The sequence below is a fragment of the Hemitrygon akajei genome, chromosome 5 (genome assembly GCF_048418815.1).
Source record: "Hemitrygon akajei chromosome 5, sHemAka1.3, whole genome shotgun sequence".
Classification (NCBI taxonomy): Eukaryota; Metazoa; Chordata; class Chondrichthyes; order Myliobatiformes; family Dasyatidae; genus Hemitrygon; species Hemitrygon akajei.
The window spans coordinates 180,387,189-180,406,070 of NC_133128.1; the positions used below are offsets into that span (position 1 = coordinate 180,387,189).

At 41.9% G+C, this 18,882-nt stretch overlaps 1 protein-coding gene across 2 annotated transcripts in view; it reads right to left on the reverse strand.

Moving 5' to 3' along the window:
• Positions 1-18,882, reverse strand: part of LOC140728518 (activin receptor type-1-like) — a 111,551-nt gene that overhangs the window by 7,272 nt on the left and 85,397 nt on the right. For both annotated transcript variants that reach the window (XM_073047356.1, XM_073047355.1), the window contains one exon: positions 5,934-6,131. In XM_073047356.1, the coding sequence (XP_072903457.1) occupies positions 5,934-6,131 (198 nt within the window). The remainder of the gene's footprint in view (positions 1-5,933; positions 6,132-18,882) is intronic.

Consider the following 18,882-nt stretch of genomic DNA (forward strand, 5'->3'; position numbering starts at 1 on the left):
GCCGACTAAATAAATACTTACTAATAAATACTAACTGGCATAGTACTTAAACAAGATATTAATGATACATCCTACACAGAAAACACTCATTCAAGAGTTGAAACGTTAAGATAAAGACCGGTTGATTGTTGTCAGATGTATTATTTGACCTAATCAGCAGAGTCAGGTTTAACAAGGGAAATGCAATAACAGAATGCAGATTATAGCATTACATTTACAGAGAAAGTGCAGTGCAGGCAGACACAAGATGCAAGGCCATCTTCTTGTACAAGGGGTCCCTTCAGTGCTCAGAAGATATACCATGGAGAGCATTCTGACTTGTTGCATCATTGCTTCGAACAGAAGCTCCAATGCAGAGGATCAGGAAAAAACTCCAGAGGTTGTAGACTCAGCCAGTTCCATCACAGGTTCCGTCACCAGCCTCCCCACCATCAAGGGCATCTTCAAAAGGCGGTGCTTCAAGAAGGTGATATGCATCATTGAGAACCCTCATCATCCAGGAGACACCGTCTTCTCATTACTATCATCAAGGAAGAGGTACAAGAGCCTGAACACGCTCTAAAGCAGTGGTTCCCAACGTGGGGTAATTTGATTTTTATGGGGGGCAATTCGAGAATGAGTTATTAACAGTGAATTTTTTCTAGTAAGTCTGTGTGAGTATGAGTGTGTGTGCGAGTTAATACGTATGTGTATATACAGTATGCATACATAAAAATACTTGTGTATGTACATGTGTAATTGCGTATGTACTGTATATATAATGTATCACCATCATTACAACCATCAAATGGCTTTCATAATTAAATTAATGAATTGACTGATGTAGGAAGGAACGAATGAACAAGTCCAAACGCGTAAGAAACTCGTACGAGGTCGCGCCAATGCTGCTTTTTGCAGTAGCTTTCGGTTCTTGGTGGTGTGAAGGTGTGTACATTGCGTCATCTCTTTTAAACGGTGTATCTGTCTTTGTATGCTGTAGAAACGAATCGGCATTGTTTTATTTATTTATTATTATTATTTTAATATCACTTAATGTTCTTTTTTTTTACAATTTCTTAGTAATTTCTTCCTCAGAACTTTAACAGTCCTTTGGTTCTTTTATTTTTCTCTTTCATGAATGCCATGTTCTTTGAAAGCTTGTTTAAACCAAGTTAATGGTCTTTTAGGCTTCCTCCAGGTGAATAGGAGTTCACTTTTTGAATAATAAGAATTATATATCACCACAGGGGGCATCAGGATTTTAGAGGTGATTAGGTGGGGCATGGCCAAAAAAAGGTTGGGAACCACTGCTCTAAAGTATTTGAAGAACAGTTTCTTTCCCTCTGCAATTCAGCTTTCTGAATGGTTCATGAACACTACCTCACTATTTTATTCTCTTTTTTGCACTACTTATTTTATATGTCATTGTAACAGGATTTTTAAAAAGATGTATTGCACTGTACCGTTGCTGCAAAACAAATTTCATGACGTACATCAGTGATAATAAACCTAATTCTGATTATAACAGGTCTCAAGGCCAGTGTACGTATTTTCAGCCTTTTGCATCTTGCGACCAAAGGGAGCATGAGGAGTGCAAAGGTCTGGAGTTGGGTAGTCTTAGATAATTCTGGCTCCTTTATCAAGACAGAATCCATGTTGGTTACCTAGTCAACAAATAGGAGGAGCAATATTGCTGGATGTGCCAGTCTTATACTCAATAACAGACCACTTTTCTAAGCCTCAATGCTCAGGTGCAAAATTTTGAAATGATGAAAAATCTTTTAGAATAGCTTTGGCTAGAAAAATAATTTTCTTCAAATTGACCAATTTTCACAGAGACATCATAATCCCCAGGATATATTAACCAAGAAACTAAATACAATGTTAAACATCAAGTGAAACTATATACAGCACCAGATGACAATGTTTTTCAAGTTATCATCTATACATCACAGCTGAGTGCAAAAAAAAAGCAGAAAACAAAGCTTTTAGAAAGTGGAAAAACAATCTACAAAGCTATCAAGGCTATGCTGAACTAACTGAATATTCCACATCTGCCCTTTCCATGTGAGCCTTTGCAAAGCAATCAGCTTTCAGCTCACTGCTGGTTTTAGCATCAGCTTGAAAGCATTATACAAATGAAGCAATTTAAGGGCTCTATAACATTGCCAGCTACATCTTGGAAATCTGCTGAACACTGCTGCACCTCATCTACAAATCTGCCAATGACACCAAGATTGGGGGTGTAGTGGACAGAGAGGAAGGGTATCAAGGCTTGCAGAGGGACCTGGACCAGCTGGAAAAATGGGCTTTAAAATGGCAGATGGGATTTAATGCAGACAAGTGTGACGTGTTGCAATGTGGTAGGATCAAGCAGGGTAGGTCTTGCACAGTGAATGGTAGGACACTGAGGAGTACGGTAGAACAAAAGCCATGATTCGTGGAAGTGACATCATAGATATATAGGATCATAAGGAAAACCTTTTGGCAGATTGGTTTCCTTAAATCAGAGCATTGAGTACAGGAGATGGGATGTTATATTGAAATTATACAAGACAATGGTGAGGCCTAATTTGAAGTATTGTGTGCAGATTTAATTATCAAATGATGTACAATAGAAAAGGTTGAAAGAGTACAGAAAATGTACAAGAATATTGCCGGGTCTGGAGGACCTGAGTTATAAGTAAAGATTGAATAGGTTAGGACTTTATTGCTTGGAATGCAGAAGATTGAGAAGAAATTTGATTGTGGTATACAACATTACGAAGGGTATAGATAGTGTAAATGCAAGTAGGCTTTTTCCACTAAAGTTGGGTGGGACTACAGCTAGAAGTCACGGGTCAAGAATGAAATTTGAAAAGATTAAGGGGAGCACGAGGAAAAACTTCACTCAGAGGGTCATGAGACTGTGGAATGAAGTGCCAGCACAAGTGGTGCATGCAAGCTCAATTTCATCATTTGCCATGGATGGTAGGGACATGGAGGACTATGGTCCCGATGCAAGTTGATGAGAGTAGGCAGTTTAAATGGTTCAGCACAGACTAAATGGGCTGAAGGGCCTGTTTCTGTGCTGTATTTTCTATGACTCTACAAAGCAATTAGGCCAATTACCTACCACTCCGGTCCACCCTCAATCAGAAGTGATTGAGGGAAATTTAACAATACTATCAAATGCCATTTGCTTATCAATAGCGTGCAACCAAAACTACCGTAAATATGCCAGCAACCATCAGAACTTGTTCAGCTGCAGAGCACTTGTAATGCTGGTACATTTATGATCACTGGAAATAAAGGTGAAAGCAGCATCAATACTGTGGTATCATGGTCCACTAATAAACCCATTAGTTAATGGGAATCAAGACCGATCTCTCTAATGAGCACCGCACTACAGAAGATATATGAAAGCCTTGGTGAGGATGTGGAAGGGTAGAATGGATTCACCAAGATATTGCCTACAATTGAGTGCATTAGCTACAAGGAGACTGGAGAAGTTTGGATTTTTTTTCCTGGGTATCCAAGGCCAAGGGGCAACTTGATTTAAGTATATAAAAAGGAGAAGCATAGGTCGATGGATATGAGAGTTGCGCTGCATTTGATTTTGGCAGCTTACTGGAACCCAATTGCCAGGGGAGGTGGTAGTAGATATAATAACGTCATTAAAGAGGCATTTAGAAAGACTCATGAATAGGCAGCAAAGAGGGCTGTACCATAAAAAAAGCAAAGCAATAAATGACTGTTGGAATTATCTAGATATGTATCATGGTCTGGGCAGACAAAAAACCACAGGGCCTGTTTCTACATGGAGCACAGAATGTTGATCAGGACAATGACCAAAGCCACAAAAGTAGCATTGGCTATTAGATGGTAGTCATGTCAGCTAAACAAAATTGCTACAGGAATTTCTCAGTGCCATTTCCCGAGAGCAATTTTCATATCTGCAATTTCCTCCCCTCATACCAACTTCCAGCTCAAGATGGCACTACCAAAGATGGGCGACAGCTTACTGGTGGTTTACAAAACAAGAAATGACTAAATACTCTATTAAAAACATTGTCTGTGGTGATCGTTTTCCACAGAATCAATGACAAGGCGAGCGAAGGCAAAGCTGATCTGAGGGTTAAGGCACATTGGCGCGAGACAGAGTCTGAGTGAGGTCGAGGCACATTTGAGACGAAGTCAGTCAGAGATGTAGTTGGAGCAAGCAGAGCAGAGAAAAGTTGGAGCAGATTTGTTTTGGAGCCCATAAACCTAAATTGGGAGCAACATTGAATCTATACAAGCATCAGGCCAACTTGGAATGGTCAAGTATGGGCTGTAACATGGGGCCCAGGAACAGGGTCTATTGCAACTGCGGGGCATGGGTCATTGTGTGGGGTAATGACCTAGTGTTTGGAAAATTTAAATGCCAAGCTGGATGGACTGAAAAGGAAGGCATCGGGACCAGAGATGAGGGCTGGGGCCGATTCTGCTCCCGATGTTTGCTCCGCTCTCCTCAGCACTGAGGCTGTGCCCTAACCTGTCTGCTCCGGCTTAGTGTTTGCAAGCTTCACACCATTTTACCCACTGGGTGATGAACTGAGACAATGGGCCTACTCCTGAATTCGAGTTTATGGACTCAATTTTGTTATTATTTAACTTTATTGTTTGTGTGATTTGTTTTTTTTTCCTCCCCTCTCCGCACATTTGGTGTTGGTCTTTTTTTTAAAGTTGGTTTCTTTCGGGCTTCTTGTTTGTGGCTGCCTGTAAGCAGGCAAATCTCAAGGTTGTATAATTTATACATACTTTGATAATAATCGTTCTTTGAACTCATTAGATTAAACTGAGGGCAATTACTAATTGCACAACATACATTTCCTATTTGTAAGTGCTCTGATAAAACAAGAATACCTGATCCTGGTCAACATCTAGTCCTGACTGATCCATAGCAAATAATATTTGTGGCAATCATTAGGAATTGTCCAACTAAACCAGGAAGGTGTTAATCAAAGTCAAAAAGTCAAAGTAAAATTTATTATCCGAGTACATATATGTCAACATATACAACCCTGAGGTTCTTTTTCCTGCGGGCATACTTAGCAAATCCATAGAATAGTAACTGTAAACAGGATCAATGAACAATAAACTGTGCAAATGCAAATAAAAATAAATAATGAGAGCATAATATAACAAGATAGAGCCCTTAAATGTGATACCATCAGTTGTGGGAATATGGGAAATAGAATGAGGGTGGTTATCCCCTTTTGTTCAAGAGCCTGATGGTTGAGGGGTAGTAACTGTTCTTGAACCTGGTGGTGAGAGTCCTGAGGCATTTGTACCTTTTAATTTGATGAAAGCAGCGAGAAAAGAACTTGGCCTGGGTGGTCAGGATCTTTGTTGCTGCTTTTCTACGAGAATGTTTCATGTAGATGTGCTCAACAGTTGGGAGGGTTTTACCCATGGTGTACTGGGCCGAATCCATGACCCTTTGTAGGATTTTCCACTCAAAGGCATTGGTGCTCCCATATCAGGCCGTAATGCAGTCACCCTTCACAGGGGGTCGCGATCACAACCCCCTTGATTCTCAGTGGCATTACCATTGCTGAATTTATCAATACTCTTAGGATGTCACCATTCATCAGCAACCCAAATGACTGTAGCTGCATCGACACGTTTGAGGCCATGTTTTCCACGGTCAGGTGTTACAACTCCAAAAGTCCCCAACTGTTTCAACCAGGCAAGGTTTATTTTAACATTAAAATACAAAACATGTTACACACCTGTCAATACATCTTACTTTCACGTTACAATCAGAACATAACAATCATGTACTTGTGCATTTTAGATATAGGATACTACAGGATCAAAAATATTCTTTGCACGCCGGAAATTAATTGTGGAAAAGAGTTAATTGTAAAAAATAGTTATAATTCTCTTCAGGAAATGATTTAAATCCAAAATACCACCCAAACACTTACCATTGCTCACTGTCCTCCTTGCTACTTCCCACAGAACGAGACCAAAGGCCCAGATGTCAACTCTCCTATAAGAGTCAAAGAGGTTCACCTGCATTGATTCATCCAATACTTCAGGAGCCATATATCGCTTAGTGCCTACCCTGGGATTATTACCCACATCTAAAAGGTTAGTGCATTGGGAATGCATCACAGCAAGACCTAAGAGAAAATTAAGGAAAAAAACCATAATATTTCATAAAATATTAGAATAATAAGCTATTAACTTGAAAATTCACTTGATACTTTATTTTTGCTTTGCAATATTCTGAGCAAAACCAGCTCAATGTTTGAACATAGTATCATTTGCAGTCAAGGAGCAAGGTATAGCACTCAGGAGAGAGTAGCACACGAAAGGGAGGAATAATTTATGACAGACAGCAGTCCACAGATGAGGGAATAATTAAATAATAGTGACCACCAATATATTAACAGGTTATCAGCATGAAAACTTTAGAAAAAAGATTGTTAAAATGTACCACATACAGGTGGCCCTTGCTTTACAACAGCTCGCTGTTACGAAAGACCTACATTAGTACCTGTTTTTCACTAACCAAAGAGGATTTTCGCTTTTACAAAAAAAAGATGCCCACGTTATATGTGTGTTTACCCCGAGAAGGAGTACCATGACCGTGAAGCCTTGTGTGGGTAGTTGTGTGCGCATGCATGTATGTGCATATGCATGTACGTGATTTTTTTTCTCCAAATTGATTTTGACTCGCTGTCTTCCTGATTCCGATAAGTGAAACTACGCTGTACATACAATATTTCTACTTTATATAGGCTGTATATTTATCATATCATTCCTGCTTTTACTATATGTTCGTGTTATTTTAGGTTTTATGTGTTATTTGGTAGGTTATTTTTTGGGTCTAGGAACGCTCAAAAATTTTTCCCATATAAACTAATAGTAATTGCTTCTTTACTTTATGACATTTCGGCTTACAAACTGCTTCATAAGAATGCTCTACCTTCTGATAGCAGGGGAAACCTGGACCAGTTCATTGGTCTGTCCACAAAACCAAACAATGCGCAATTAACCATGTACAAACCTTTAAAATTCACTACTTTATCAAATTTCTGTCTGCCACAGGACTAAAAACTTGAGCAACGAGACAATATTAAGAGAGCTAAAAAATCAACGGAACCCGGGGCAAACCAGAAGAAACAGTGATAAAATGAATGTTCTTTGCACACACAAGTATTGAGACTCTGGAATTTGTTTCCGTGGTTATTGTTTGGCACTGAATTCCAGTACTGTAGCCTCAAAGTTGCTGGATCCCAATTTTCAATGCTGCTATTGTCAATTTCACATGTTCTTCCTGACCACATGGGATTCCTCCCACGAAACAAAAAAAACATGATGGGGCTACTGTGAGCAGGTTTGGGCCCCCTATCTAAAAAACGATGTACTGACATTGTGGGGAGTTCAAAGGAGGCTCATGAAAATTATTCTGGGATGGAGAGGCTTGTCATACGAGGAGTGTTGATGGCTCTGGGACTGCACTCACTGCAATTCAGAAGAATGAGGAGTGACCTCAGTGAAACCGATCAAATGCTGAAAGGCCTCGACAGAACATTCAAAGGTTCATTCATTATCAAAGCATGTATGCAATCTTCAACTCAGTTTCTTCGTCTACAGAAAGAAAAGCAATAGAAGTACAAAGAAAAACCAACCCAACCCCCGCACAAAAAAAAATGGCAACACGATCATCAATGCCCCAAACACCCGTCCCCTGCACAAAACACAATAAGAATGTCAGCCCCTAAACCCTTACCCCCCCCCACACACACTTTTTTTTTTGTGTGCCATACTCTGCCAGAGCCTGAGCGACCACTTTTTTTTCAAGTGGTAGTCTTGGAGGAAAGATTCTGTGAGTGGTCCCCCTCGTCCTTCTCACAGCACAGCTTCCTTCTCTTACGAGGCCGAGTTGCGAGCTCAACACTCAACCCGACATGGATGGAAAGCGTGTCCCGACTGGATTCGAACTCGGGAACCTTCGCTCCGGAGTCCAGCGCTGATGTCACCGCACCACCAGCCGGTGCACACACACACAAAAATAGCAAAAATGCAAGAGTGGATGTGGAGAGGATTTTTCCTTAGGTTGGAGAGTCTAGGACCAGAGGAGACAGCCTCAGAATAGAGGGGTGTCCTTTTAGAATGGAGATGAGGAGGAATTTCTTTAGCCAGAGAGTGGCGAATCTGTGCAATTTGGTGTTACAGAAAGGCCAAGTTTTATGTGTGTTTACATAGATTGAAAGATTCTTGATCAGCCCGGGCATAAAGGGATACAGGGAGAAGGCCAGATATTGGGGCTGAGAGAGAAAATGGATCAGCCATGATGAAATGGTGAAGCAAATCAATGGGCTGAATAGCCTAGTTCTGCTCCTATATCATATGGCCTTAATTGGCTACTATAAATTACCCTGATAGATTTATGACAAAAATCAAAAGTGCATTCTATCAGAGTTTAAGAGAATAAGTCATAGGGTATGGGAAATGAGGAATGGGACTAGCAATCTCCTGGCATGCATCATTAGTAATTGAATACAATTGGAAAGATTTTCCTGCTTGGAAGAGAACCACCACTGCAGACTAGCTGGACTGAACCATCTTTTATGGGATAATTTCCACCTGTTGCAGCAGACAAAGGCTGCAGAGCATTTCAAATTAGACGCTGGGGTACAGAAAAGGCAGCAAGTTACAGTGCATGCGCAACCTGGAAGCGGTCACATGAAGGCAGGTGCCGATGAATTTTAAGAATGTGGATCTAAGCTGGGATAACACAATGGGTGAGGTTTACTTCAGGTATCCGAGTATGGAATTCTGAAATCATATACTGGTTTTAGCTTAATATCAGCAAAATGTTGCAAGAATGAGAAAATGCATGGGCACAAGGACTAATGCATAGACAGGAGTCCATAATTCCAGTTAGCACTTCAGAAGAATAATGAACAAACATTTCAGGTTTCTTTGAGATATGTAACAGAATCCTGTCCGCCATCTTTGGCTTCCATTGTACCATTTTCAAAAATTGAATTTGCTGATGTCACAGTCAACATTGATCCCGCAGCCAAGTACAGATTAATAAATTGGGTCATTTACTGCAGTACTTTGCACAGAATTGCCTGCACTTAAAAAAGTACTTAGCAGGATTAGGCATCTGAAAGCTCTAAGCTACTAATTAAGATATAAACACCAACCGTTTCTTTCTTGCTCTTACGGCTATCCCACTGCTGTCGTAAGTGCAGTGGGCAAAAGTGCTAGATGGCTTGATGATTGATGAGAAGTCATTTTGAGAGGGGAAATTTCTGTTGTGCATTCTAAATAGGTGTGTTCGCATCAGAAATAAGACACATTTAAAATTGCTGAGATTTACACAGGCTAAAAAATAGCATTATCAACTTGAAAGTTAAAAGACATCCACAGGATAACTAATGCCCCACTGTTTGACTAGATCAGAAACAACACCTCTCACCCTCTTCAACTTCCAAAGAAATATTAGGAACAAGAATTGCCAAGTGCACCATCTTGCTACTGAAGCAATCCAACCACCTTTACTTTTGTTTCTTTTTGTAAAAAAAAGTCTCCAAGAGCAAGAAATGAACATTACGAGGATGTCACTTACTGCCCTTCCAGAAATTATTGGGAGGATAAGCTAAGCCACGTTCTCAAAGCAATGCAGTTTCTGCTGTGATGATCATACCCAAGCAGCACTTCGGGAGAGATTTCAAGGATTTTGACCCAGCTTTGGTAAAAGATAGTGTTACGAACCCCGTAACTGGGTGTCTTACCAGCAAAGATAGGAGTAGCCGTTGAAGTCTGATGATACTATTTTTAACAGTATTTATTAGTAAAAATACACAAAAATAATATCAATGCAAATATACAGATAATATACGTCATCAATACTAAACCTAAAAGTGTGGGTATAATAATAATCAATAAGAAATAAGCTCTATCGTTGTCTAGGGGATAATGAATTGTCCAATGGAAATATAAAGTTCAGTTCAGTTCATACAGGCTAGTCGTTGTTGATCACCGTGTTGCAATTGTTGGAGAGAGAGAGAGAGAGAGAGAGAGAGAATAACTTGCCGACTTTCCTTTTACGATCTTGATCCGCATCCGTCCTTTAGCTAGACCGTTCCGTGGAGGACTCGTCACCCAGGCAAGGGTGGACACACACACAAGCCCCCACCGGTCTCGTAGCGTCTCTCCTGGTGCGTCTGAGGGGTGTTCCCCAGACCCTACTTTTATCCTTACTCACGGGGTCTCAGATGTCAATCAGGTTGGGATGATGCAATCCTTCAACCAGACCACTCTGGCTGCCCCCGAGGGGTTTCAATGAATAGTACAGTACTCAATACACAACTCCTTCTCCAAGAGACAATAGCAGTAATCAGTGGTTCCGTTCCGCTTTTGTTAGAAGGAGACATTCCACTTTTGTGTATTCTTGCGTTGTCAATAACAACTGCCTTTTCTGTTATCCTGCGTCTCTCTCTCATTACTGACATGATGTGTATCTCTCTCATTTCCTGGGTATCAGACCCGAAATAATAGCGAGTTTGCGATTCTCAAAAAAAAAAGGGGGGGGGGGCGGGCATTGGCGATTCTGTACCCTTCTGCCCTTCAGAGTTGCTCCTCATTCGTAACAATAGCAACGCACTTCCAAAAAGTGGTGTGCAAACTGGACCATCACAGCACTCCTGGGTGTTTGGCATTATGGGTTGGGAGCTGCTGTCAAGGGACCATGTCAACTTGCAGTCAAATTTTACATAGATGCAGAATGCATCTCTGTATTGGTGGTAGAAACAGTAAATACTCTACAGAGCATTTCACTAATGGAAATCACAGCAAATGGAATTAAACATAAACGAGCAATAAACATTTCTATTCTGGGATTATTACCCAGATTGAAATGGTTAGTGCATGGGAATGCATCACAGTAAAACCCAAGAGAAAAGCAAATGGCAAGAAAATACCATCATATTTCATCTCACAAAGGATGGATCATTAACAAAACAGCTAAATGACAGAGTCAGAATCAGGTTTATTATCACCAGCATGTGACATGAAATTTGTTAATTTAGCAGCAGCAGTTCAATGCAATACATAATATAGAAGAAAAAAATACTAAGTAAATCAATTACAGTATACACATATTGAATATGTTAAAATCATGCAAAAAACAGAAATACTGTATATTAAAAAAGTGAGGTAGTGTTCAAGGGTTCAATGTCCATTTAGGATAGGAATAGAATGACAGAGGGGAAGAACCTGTTCCTGAATCGCTGAGTGTGTGCCTTCAGGCTTCTGTACCTCCTTCCTGATGGTAACGGTGAGAAAAGGGCATGCCCTAGGTTTTGGAGGTCATTAATAATGGACGCTGCTTTTCTGAGACACCAATCCCTAAAGATGTCCTGGGTACTTTGTAGACTAGTACCCAAGATGGAGCGGACTAGAATTACAACCCTCTGCAGTGTCTTCCAGTCCTGTGCAACAGCACCCCCCCCCCCCGCCCCATATCAGTCATGTGTATATAGAGAGAAGAGCAGTGGGCTAAGCACACACCCCTGAGGTGCATCGGTGTTGATCATCAGCGAGGAGGATATGTTATCACCAATCCGCACAGATAGCGGTCTTTCGGTTAGGAAGTCGAGGATACAATTGCAGAGGGAGGTACAGAGGCCCAGGTTCTGCAACTTCTCAATCAGGATTGTGGGAATGATGGTGCTTACAGGCTGAGTTACAGACTATGAACAGCATCCTGACATAGGTGTTTGCGTTGTCCAGGTGCTCTAAAGCCGTGTGGAGAGCCATTGAGACTGCGTCTGCAGTTGACCTATTGCGGCGATAGGCAAATTGCAATGGTCCACCAGGTCCTTGCTGAGGCAGGAGTTCAGTCTCGTCATAACCAACCTCTCAAAGCATTTCATCACTGTCGATGTGAGTGCTACCAGGCAATAGTCGTTAAGGCAGCCCACATTATTCTTCTTAGGCACTGCTATAATTGCTGTCTTTTTGAAGCAAGTGGGAACTTCCGCCCATAGCAGTGAGAGGTTGAAAATGTTCTCGAATACTCCCGCTAGTTGGTTGGCACAGGTTTTCAGAGCCTTACCAGGTACTCCATCGGGACCTTCTGCCTTGCAAAGGTTCACTCTCTTTAAAGACAGTCTAACATCGGCCTCTGAGACAGAGATCACAGGGTTATCAGGTTCAGCAGGGATCTTCACAGCTGTATTGTGTTCTCCCTTTCAAAGTGAGGAATAGAAGTTGTTGAATTCATCTGGCAGTGAAGCATCACTATTGGATTTTGCCTTGTAGGAAGTAATGTCTTGAAAGCCCTGCCAGAGTTGCCGTGCATCTGATGTCGCCTCCAACCTCGTTTAAGATTTGTCTCTTCGCCCTTGAAATAGCCCTCTGCAAATCATACCTGGTTTTCTGGTACAGGCCTGGGTTGCCAGACTTGAATGCCACAGATCTAGCCTTCAGCAGACGATGTACCTCCTGGTTCATCCATGGCTTTTGGTTTGGGAATGCACAGCAAGTCTTTGTAGACACACACTCATCCACACAGGTTTTAATGAAGTCTGTAACAACTGCAGCATACTCATCCAGGTCCGAAGATGAATCCCTGAATACAGTCCAGTCTCCTGATTCAAAGCAGTCCTGTAGGTGCTCCTGTGCTTCCCTTGTCCATACCTTCTTGGTCCTCACTTCTGGTGCTGCAGTCTTCAGTCTCTGCCTATATTCAGGGAGTAAAAGTACAGGCAGATGATCAGACTTCCCGAAGTGAGGGCATGGAATAGCACGGTAGGCATTCTTGATGGTGGTGTAGCAATGGTCCAGTGTGTTGTTTCCTTTAGTATTGCAAGTTGATGGTAGTTGCTTAGTGATTTTTTCAGACTGGCCTGGTTAAAATCCCCTAAAACGATGGTGAAAGCATTAGGGTGTGTTGTTTCATGCATGTTGATCCCATTGCTCAGATCATCTAAAGCCTGATTGATTTTGGCCTGAGGTGGAATGTATATTGCTACCAGAATTATCCCGGAAATCTCCCGCGGTAGGTAAAAAGGACGGCACTTAACCGCTAGATATTCCAGGTCTGGTGAGCAGAACTGGGACAGCACGGATATATCTGTGGACCAAGAAGAGTTGATCATGAGGCATACTACACCACCTCTGCTTTTGAGAGACTCTATAGATTGGTCCTTACGATGTATAGTAAACCCGTCAATCTGAATCGCTGCATCCAGTATGGAAGAGCTTAACCAGGATTCCGTGAAAGGACACACGCGGTCCTAATGTCCCTCTAATTCAGCACCCTGGCTCTGAGATCATCAATTTTATTCACCAGAGACTGTACGTTTGCCAGCAAGATAGTCGGTATAGGGAGTCTAAAACCCTGTTTCCTTAAACGCATTTCTATCCCTGATCGGCAGCCACGCTCCTCCATGGTGTCCTTCATAGGCATTTCCAACCCCAATCAGTGTTGTTTTCATCAGTTTTAAGCAGCGATAATTTGTTTAAATGGATTAAATTCAAATGTATTTGGACTTTAGGAACTTCTATAATGACATCAAGACCAAGATGATCAGCCTCCTGCAATACAAGTCATATTCCTTTATGCTGCAGTACCAAGGTTAATCATACTTATTTTGGAATTCAACAGTGCTACTTACACCATTTTAGGAGTCAACAGCCAACATAAGGGGGCTTGACTGGTAACTTCAGTAGTAACCGTAGGCTGCTCAAATAACTCGCAAAATCCACAATGTTCTCCATCCAGCATTTAACCGGAGCCTCAGTGATGACACCAGAGCACGCACAATCATTACTGAAGGTATCACTAGATCAATAACTCAGCAAGGGTGGGTGGAGTATGTCAGGAAGCAGGTAAAAACATGTTCAGAAGTGAAGAATCTTTGCAAAATCTTCGGAAATACCAGTTTTGACCCAGCTCGCTTTAATAAGCAATTTATTTTCAGATCTAGATTAGATAACTTCCAGTCTTCTAGGGTAATGTTATGCATTTTAAAAAGTTTGCAAGAACAAACCCAGTAAGCTTGACATCTGCAGTCGGAAAGTGACTAAAGGGGATTCTAAGAGACAGGGTCTTTCTGCATTTAGAAAGTCTACAACCGATAGTGAGCATAAACTTGTGCACAGGAAATCGCATGTTACAAGTTTGATTGAAACTTTTTGAAGAAGTGATCAAGAATACTGATAAGGGCAATAAGGCAGATGTTGACAACGTGGTCTCTTAGCAAGCCTTTGACAAAATTCCATATGGAGATGAGAGGGCATAAAGGAACAAGATATACCAGCTAGTTGAATCGTGTCACAACAACAAACTTGTACTCAGCATCAGTAAGACCAAAGAGCTGATTGTGGACTTTAGGAAGAGCAAGACAGGGGAACACAGACCAATCCACAGAGGGATCAAAAGTGGAGAGAGTGAGCATTTTCAAGTTCCTGGGTGTCAAGATCTCTGAGGATCTAACCTGCTCTCAACATATTGATACAGCTATAAAGAAGGCAAGACAACCGCTATTTTTCATTAGGAGTTTAAAGAGATTTGGTTGTCATGTGAAACACTCAAAAACTTCTACAAATATATCGTGGAGAGCATTCTGACAGGCTGCATCACTGATGGTACACGGGTGGGGAGGGGGCACAGGATCGAATGCTACAGAAAGATGTAAATTTAGTCAGCTCCATCATGGGCAATACTAGCCTCCATAGTATCCAAGACATCTTCAAAGAGCGATGACTCAGAAAGGTAGTGTCTATTGTTAAGGCCCCAATCACCCAGGACTTGCCCTCTTCTCCTTGTTACCATCAGGGAGGAGGTACAGAAGCCTGAAGACACACACGCAGCAATTCAGGAACAGCTTCTTGAATTGAATTGACTTTATTACTTACATCCTTCACATACCAAGGAGTAAAAATCTTTACATTATGCCTCCATCTAAATGTGTAATTTATAGTAATTTGTAATGAATAGTATGCACAACAAGACAATTAATATAGCATAGAAATACAATTGTATCAGAATAAATTAATCTGATGGCCTGGTGGAAGAAGCTGTCCCAGAGCCTGTTGGTCCTGGCTTTTATGCTGTAATACCGTTTCCTGGATGGTAGCAGTTGGAACAGTTTGCTGTTGGGGTGACTCATTCCCCAATGATTGTTCGGGCCCTTTTTACATGCCTGTCTTTGTAAATGTCCTGAATCATGGGAAGTTCACATCTACAGATGCGTTGGGCTGTCCGCACCACTCTCTGCAGAGTTCTGCGATTGAGGGAAATTCAGTTCCCATACCAGGCAGTGATGCAGCCAGTCAAAATGCTCTCAATTGTGCCCCTGTAGAAAATCATTAGGATATGGGACCCATACAAAACTTCTTCAGCTGTTTGAGGTGGAAGAGGCGCTGTTGTGCCTTTTTCACCACACAGCCGGTATGTACAGGCCACATGAGATCCTCGGTGACGTGTATGCAAAGGAAATTAAAGCTGTTCACCCTCTCAATCCCAGATCCATTGATGTCAATAGGGGTTAGCCAGACTCCATTCCTCCTGTAATCCACAACCAGCTCCTTTGTCTCTGCGACATTGAGGGAGAAATTGTTTTCTTGACACCACTGTGTCAGGATGATGACTTCTCTTTACGCTGCCTCGCTATTATTTGAGAGTCTGATTTCTAAATGGACATTGACCCATGAATGCTACATCACTTTTTAAATATATATTATTTCTGTTTTTGCACTACTGTCTTTAAATTTAACATTTAATATATATATGTATTTACTGTAATTCTTTTTTGCTATATTTATCATGCATTGCATTGTACTGCCACCATTAAGTTTACAACCTTCATGGCATATGCTGTTGATATTAAATCCAATTCTGCTATGGCAAGCTGGGCTGAAAGGTTAGCTCATAAGAGATAGAGGGTGAACTAGCCAATTGGTTACAGGTGTAGCAAATGCTACACCTGTCCCCCACACCTCCCCCCTTACCACCACCATTCCAGGCCCATTCAGTCCTTCCAGGTGAGGCAACACTTCACCTGCGAGTCTGCTGGAGTCGTCCATTGCATCCGGTGTTCCCGGTGCGGCCTCCTCTACATCGGCGAGACCCGACGCAGATTGGGGGACCGCTTCATCGAGCACTTATGCTCCGTCCGTCACAATAGACAGGACTTCCCGGTTGCCACCCACTTCAACTCTGCCTCTCATTCCCATCTAGATATGTCCATACATGGCCTCCTCTATGGCCATGATGAGGCCAAACTCAGGTTGGAGGAGCAACACCTCATCTACCGTCTGGGTAGCCTCCAGCCTGGTGGTATGAACATTGAATTCTCCAATTTCCGGTAATTCCCTCCCCCTTCCCCTATCCCAGGTCCCTCTCTGCCTCTCTCCCCTTTCAACTTTCTACTTCTTTATCTCTACAGTTCTTTCATGCTTATCCCCTCCCCCTCCCCCCCTTTATCTTTCCTCTGATTGGTTTTCCACCTGGCGCCTCTAGGCCCTACCCCCCCCCCATCTCTATTACTGGGCTTCTGCCCTCTCTTCCCCCCATTCCTGATGAAGGGTCTTGGCCCGAAATGTTGGCTACTCTTTTCTCACGGATGCTGCCTGGCCTGCTGAGTTCTTCCAGTGTTGAGTACGTATTCTTTGATCCACAGCATCTGCAGTTGTATTTTTGTGTTTTGATGGTTACAGACTTTACTTAGTCATTGGAGACAGTGGGTTTTCATGGGTAGTTATTTTTCTGAATAAAGGTTGCAGTCTTTAGTATGGTTCGTAAGTTTGCAGATCACACTAAAGTTGGTGGTATAGAGAATAGAGGAGAAGAGTATTAAAGATTACAACAGGATCTAGAACAACTTGAAAAGTACACCAAGGAATAGCAGATTGATTTTAAATCTGACAAGTGCAGAGTTGTACTTTGGGAAGTCAAAGCAGGACAGAACTTATACAGTGGGCCCTGGGGAGTGTTATCAAACAGAGAAACCCAGGAGGTACAGACATATAGTTCCTTGTAACTGGCAACACAGATAGCATGACATTATACCCTCTTGAACCAGAGGGAATAACTTGACGCATCCCCATCACCAGATTATTCCCAATACTAACGGACTCACTTTCAAGGACTCTTCACCTCAGGTTCTCAATATTTATTGCTTATTTATTTATTTTTGCATTTGTACAATTCGTCGTCTTTTGAAAATAGCTGTTTGTTCACCCTGTTGGGTATAGTTCTTCCTTGATTCTGTTGTGTTTCTTGTAGTTACCGTGAGTGACCACAAGAAAACGAATCTCAGGGTTTGTATAGGGTGACCTTCATAATAAATTTACTAGAAACCTTTTGAACAGAATGGGGAATGTAGCATTTGGCATATTTTACTTAATCAGTCATGACACAGGATAGAAGAGTTACAACTGTGCAGGATGTTGACGAGACATCACCTGGAACACTGTGTGCAGTTCCAGTTGCCAAGGTATCGGAAGGATTCCTTAAGCTGGAAAGGGTGCAGAAAAAATTCACAATGAGTGTAGGAGGCCGGGGAGTCACTTTAGGGGCAGATAAAATCATGAGAGGCACTGATATGGTGAATGGTCACAGTCTTTTCTCCCCCCAGGGCAGCATAATCTAAAACTAGAAAGGTATAAGCTTAAATTGAGGTGTGGAAAAACTAAAGGGGACAAAGAGGAGAAAATAATTTCAGAGGATGACGAGTTTGTGGAACATGATATCAGAGGAGGTGGATAGAGCCCAGACGGACAAGATTTGCAGCAGGAGGTTCCCAACCTGGAAGCCACGGGCCCCTTGGCATAAAAAAGATTAGGCACCCCTGATTTAGAGGGATATGGTCCAATATAGGCAAATGGGACTAACACATTTGGGCACCATGGTTGACATGAACACATTGGGGCAAAGAACCCATTTGCCCCACCATAATTCTATTAATAACCCAGATTATTCACATAGGTTTCTGTCCCTCATCATTCAGATAGTGTTCTTGACAAGAGATTGGGACCCTGAGGGAAAATATATCTGCTCTGATGAAATGGTGAAGCAGACTCAATGGGAAAATGGCCAAATTCTGCTCCTATATCTTACAGTATTTTCTCTCGAGAAAAGTGTTTAAAAGACTGAACTTATAAAAGTTTCATTGGCCATTCCTGCCTAGAGGGATGGACACTGGAGAATAACGATTACTCTTTACCTCTCTGAATCTTGGCACCTGAATGAAATCTTACCGCGGTTGTTGAGCACTTTTACGCACAGACAGCACAGTAGCCTTGTAGTAACGCATTATAGGGCCAATGATCTGGGTTCAGTTCCTGCTGTTAACTGTAAGGAGGGTGCACCGGATCCCTCCCACATTCCACACACGTCTGGGTTAGGGTTTGCACTGTGTCTTGTGGGCATCCCAGGCTGGTGCTGGAAGCCTGGTGACACTCATGGGCTGCCCTCAGCACATCCACGGATTGGGTTGGTCATTGACGCCAAATGACGCATTTCACTATGTTTTGTTGTACAGTATATATGACAAATGAAACTAACTTTTAAAAAAAAAAAATTGAGGAATGCACTACCAGTGAACTAGAATTGAGACCTGCATCATCTGAGTGTTCTGCAGTAAATGGTGAAGAGACTTCATTGAAGCATTCTGTTTGTGCACAACCTATTCAAAGACCGCATTAGAAAAACCATAAGGGAGACAGAGACCAAGGACCATGAGAAGGGGATGGTAGCTCCCAAGTTTATATCCTCCCTCACTACCCAAAATCTATAGAGAGGTGGAAGAAATTGACCGCACGAGACATAGAACTTGTTTTGATAGAGAGCTATGCCCAGAAAGCAGCCTGTGAAATCAGTCAAAACGAACCAGGTGATTT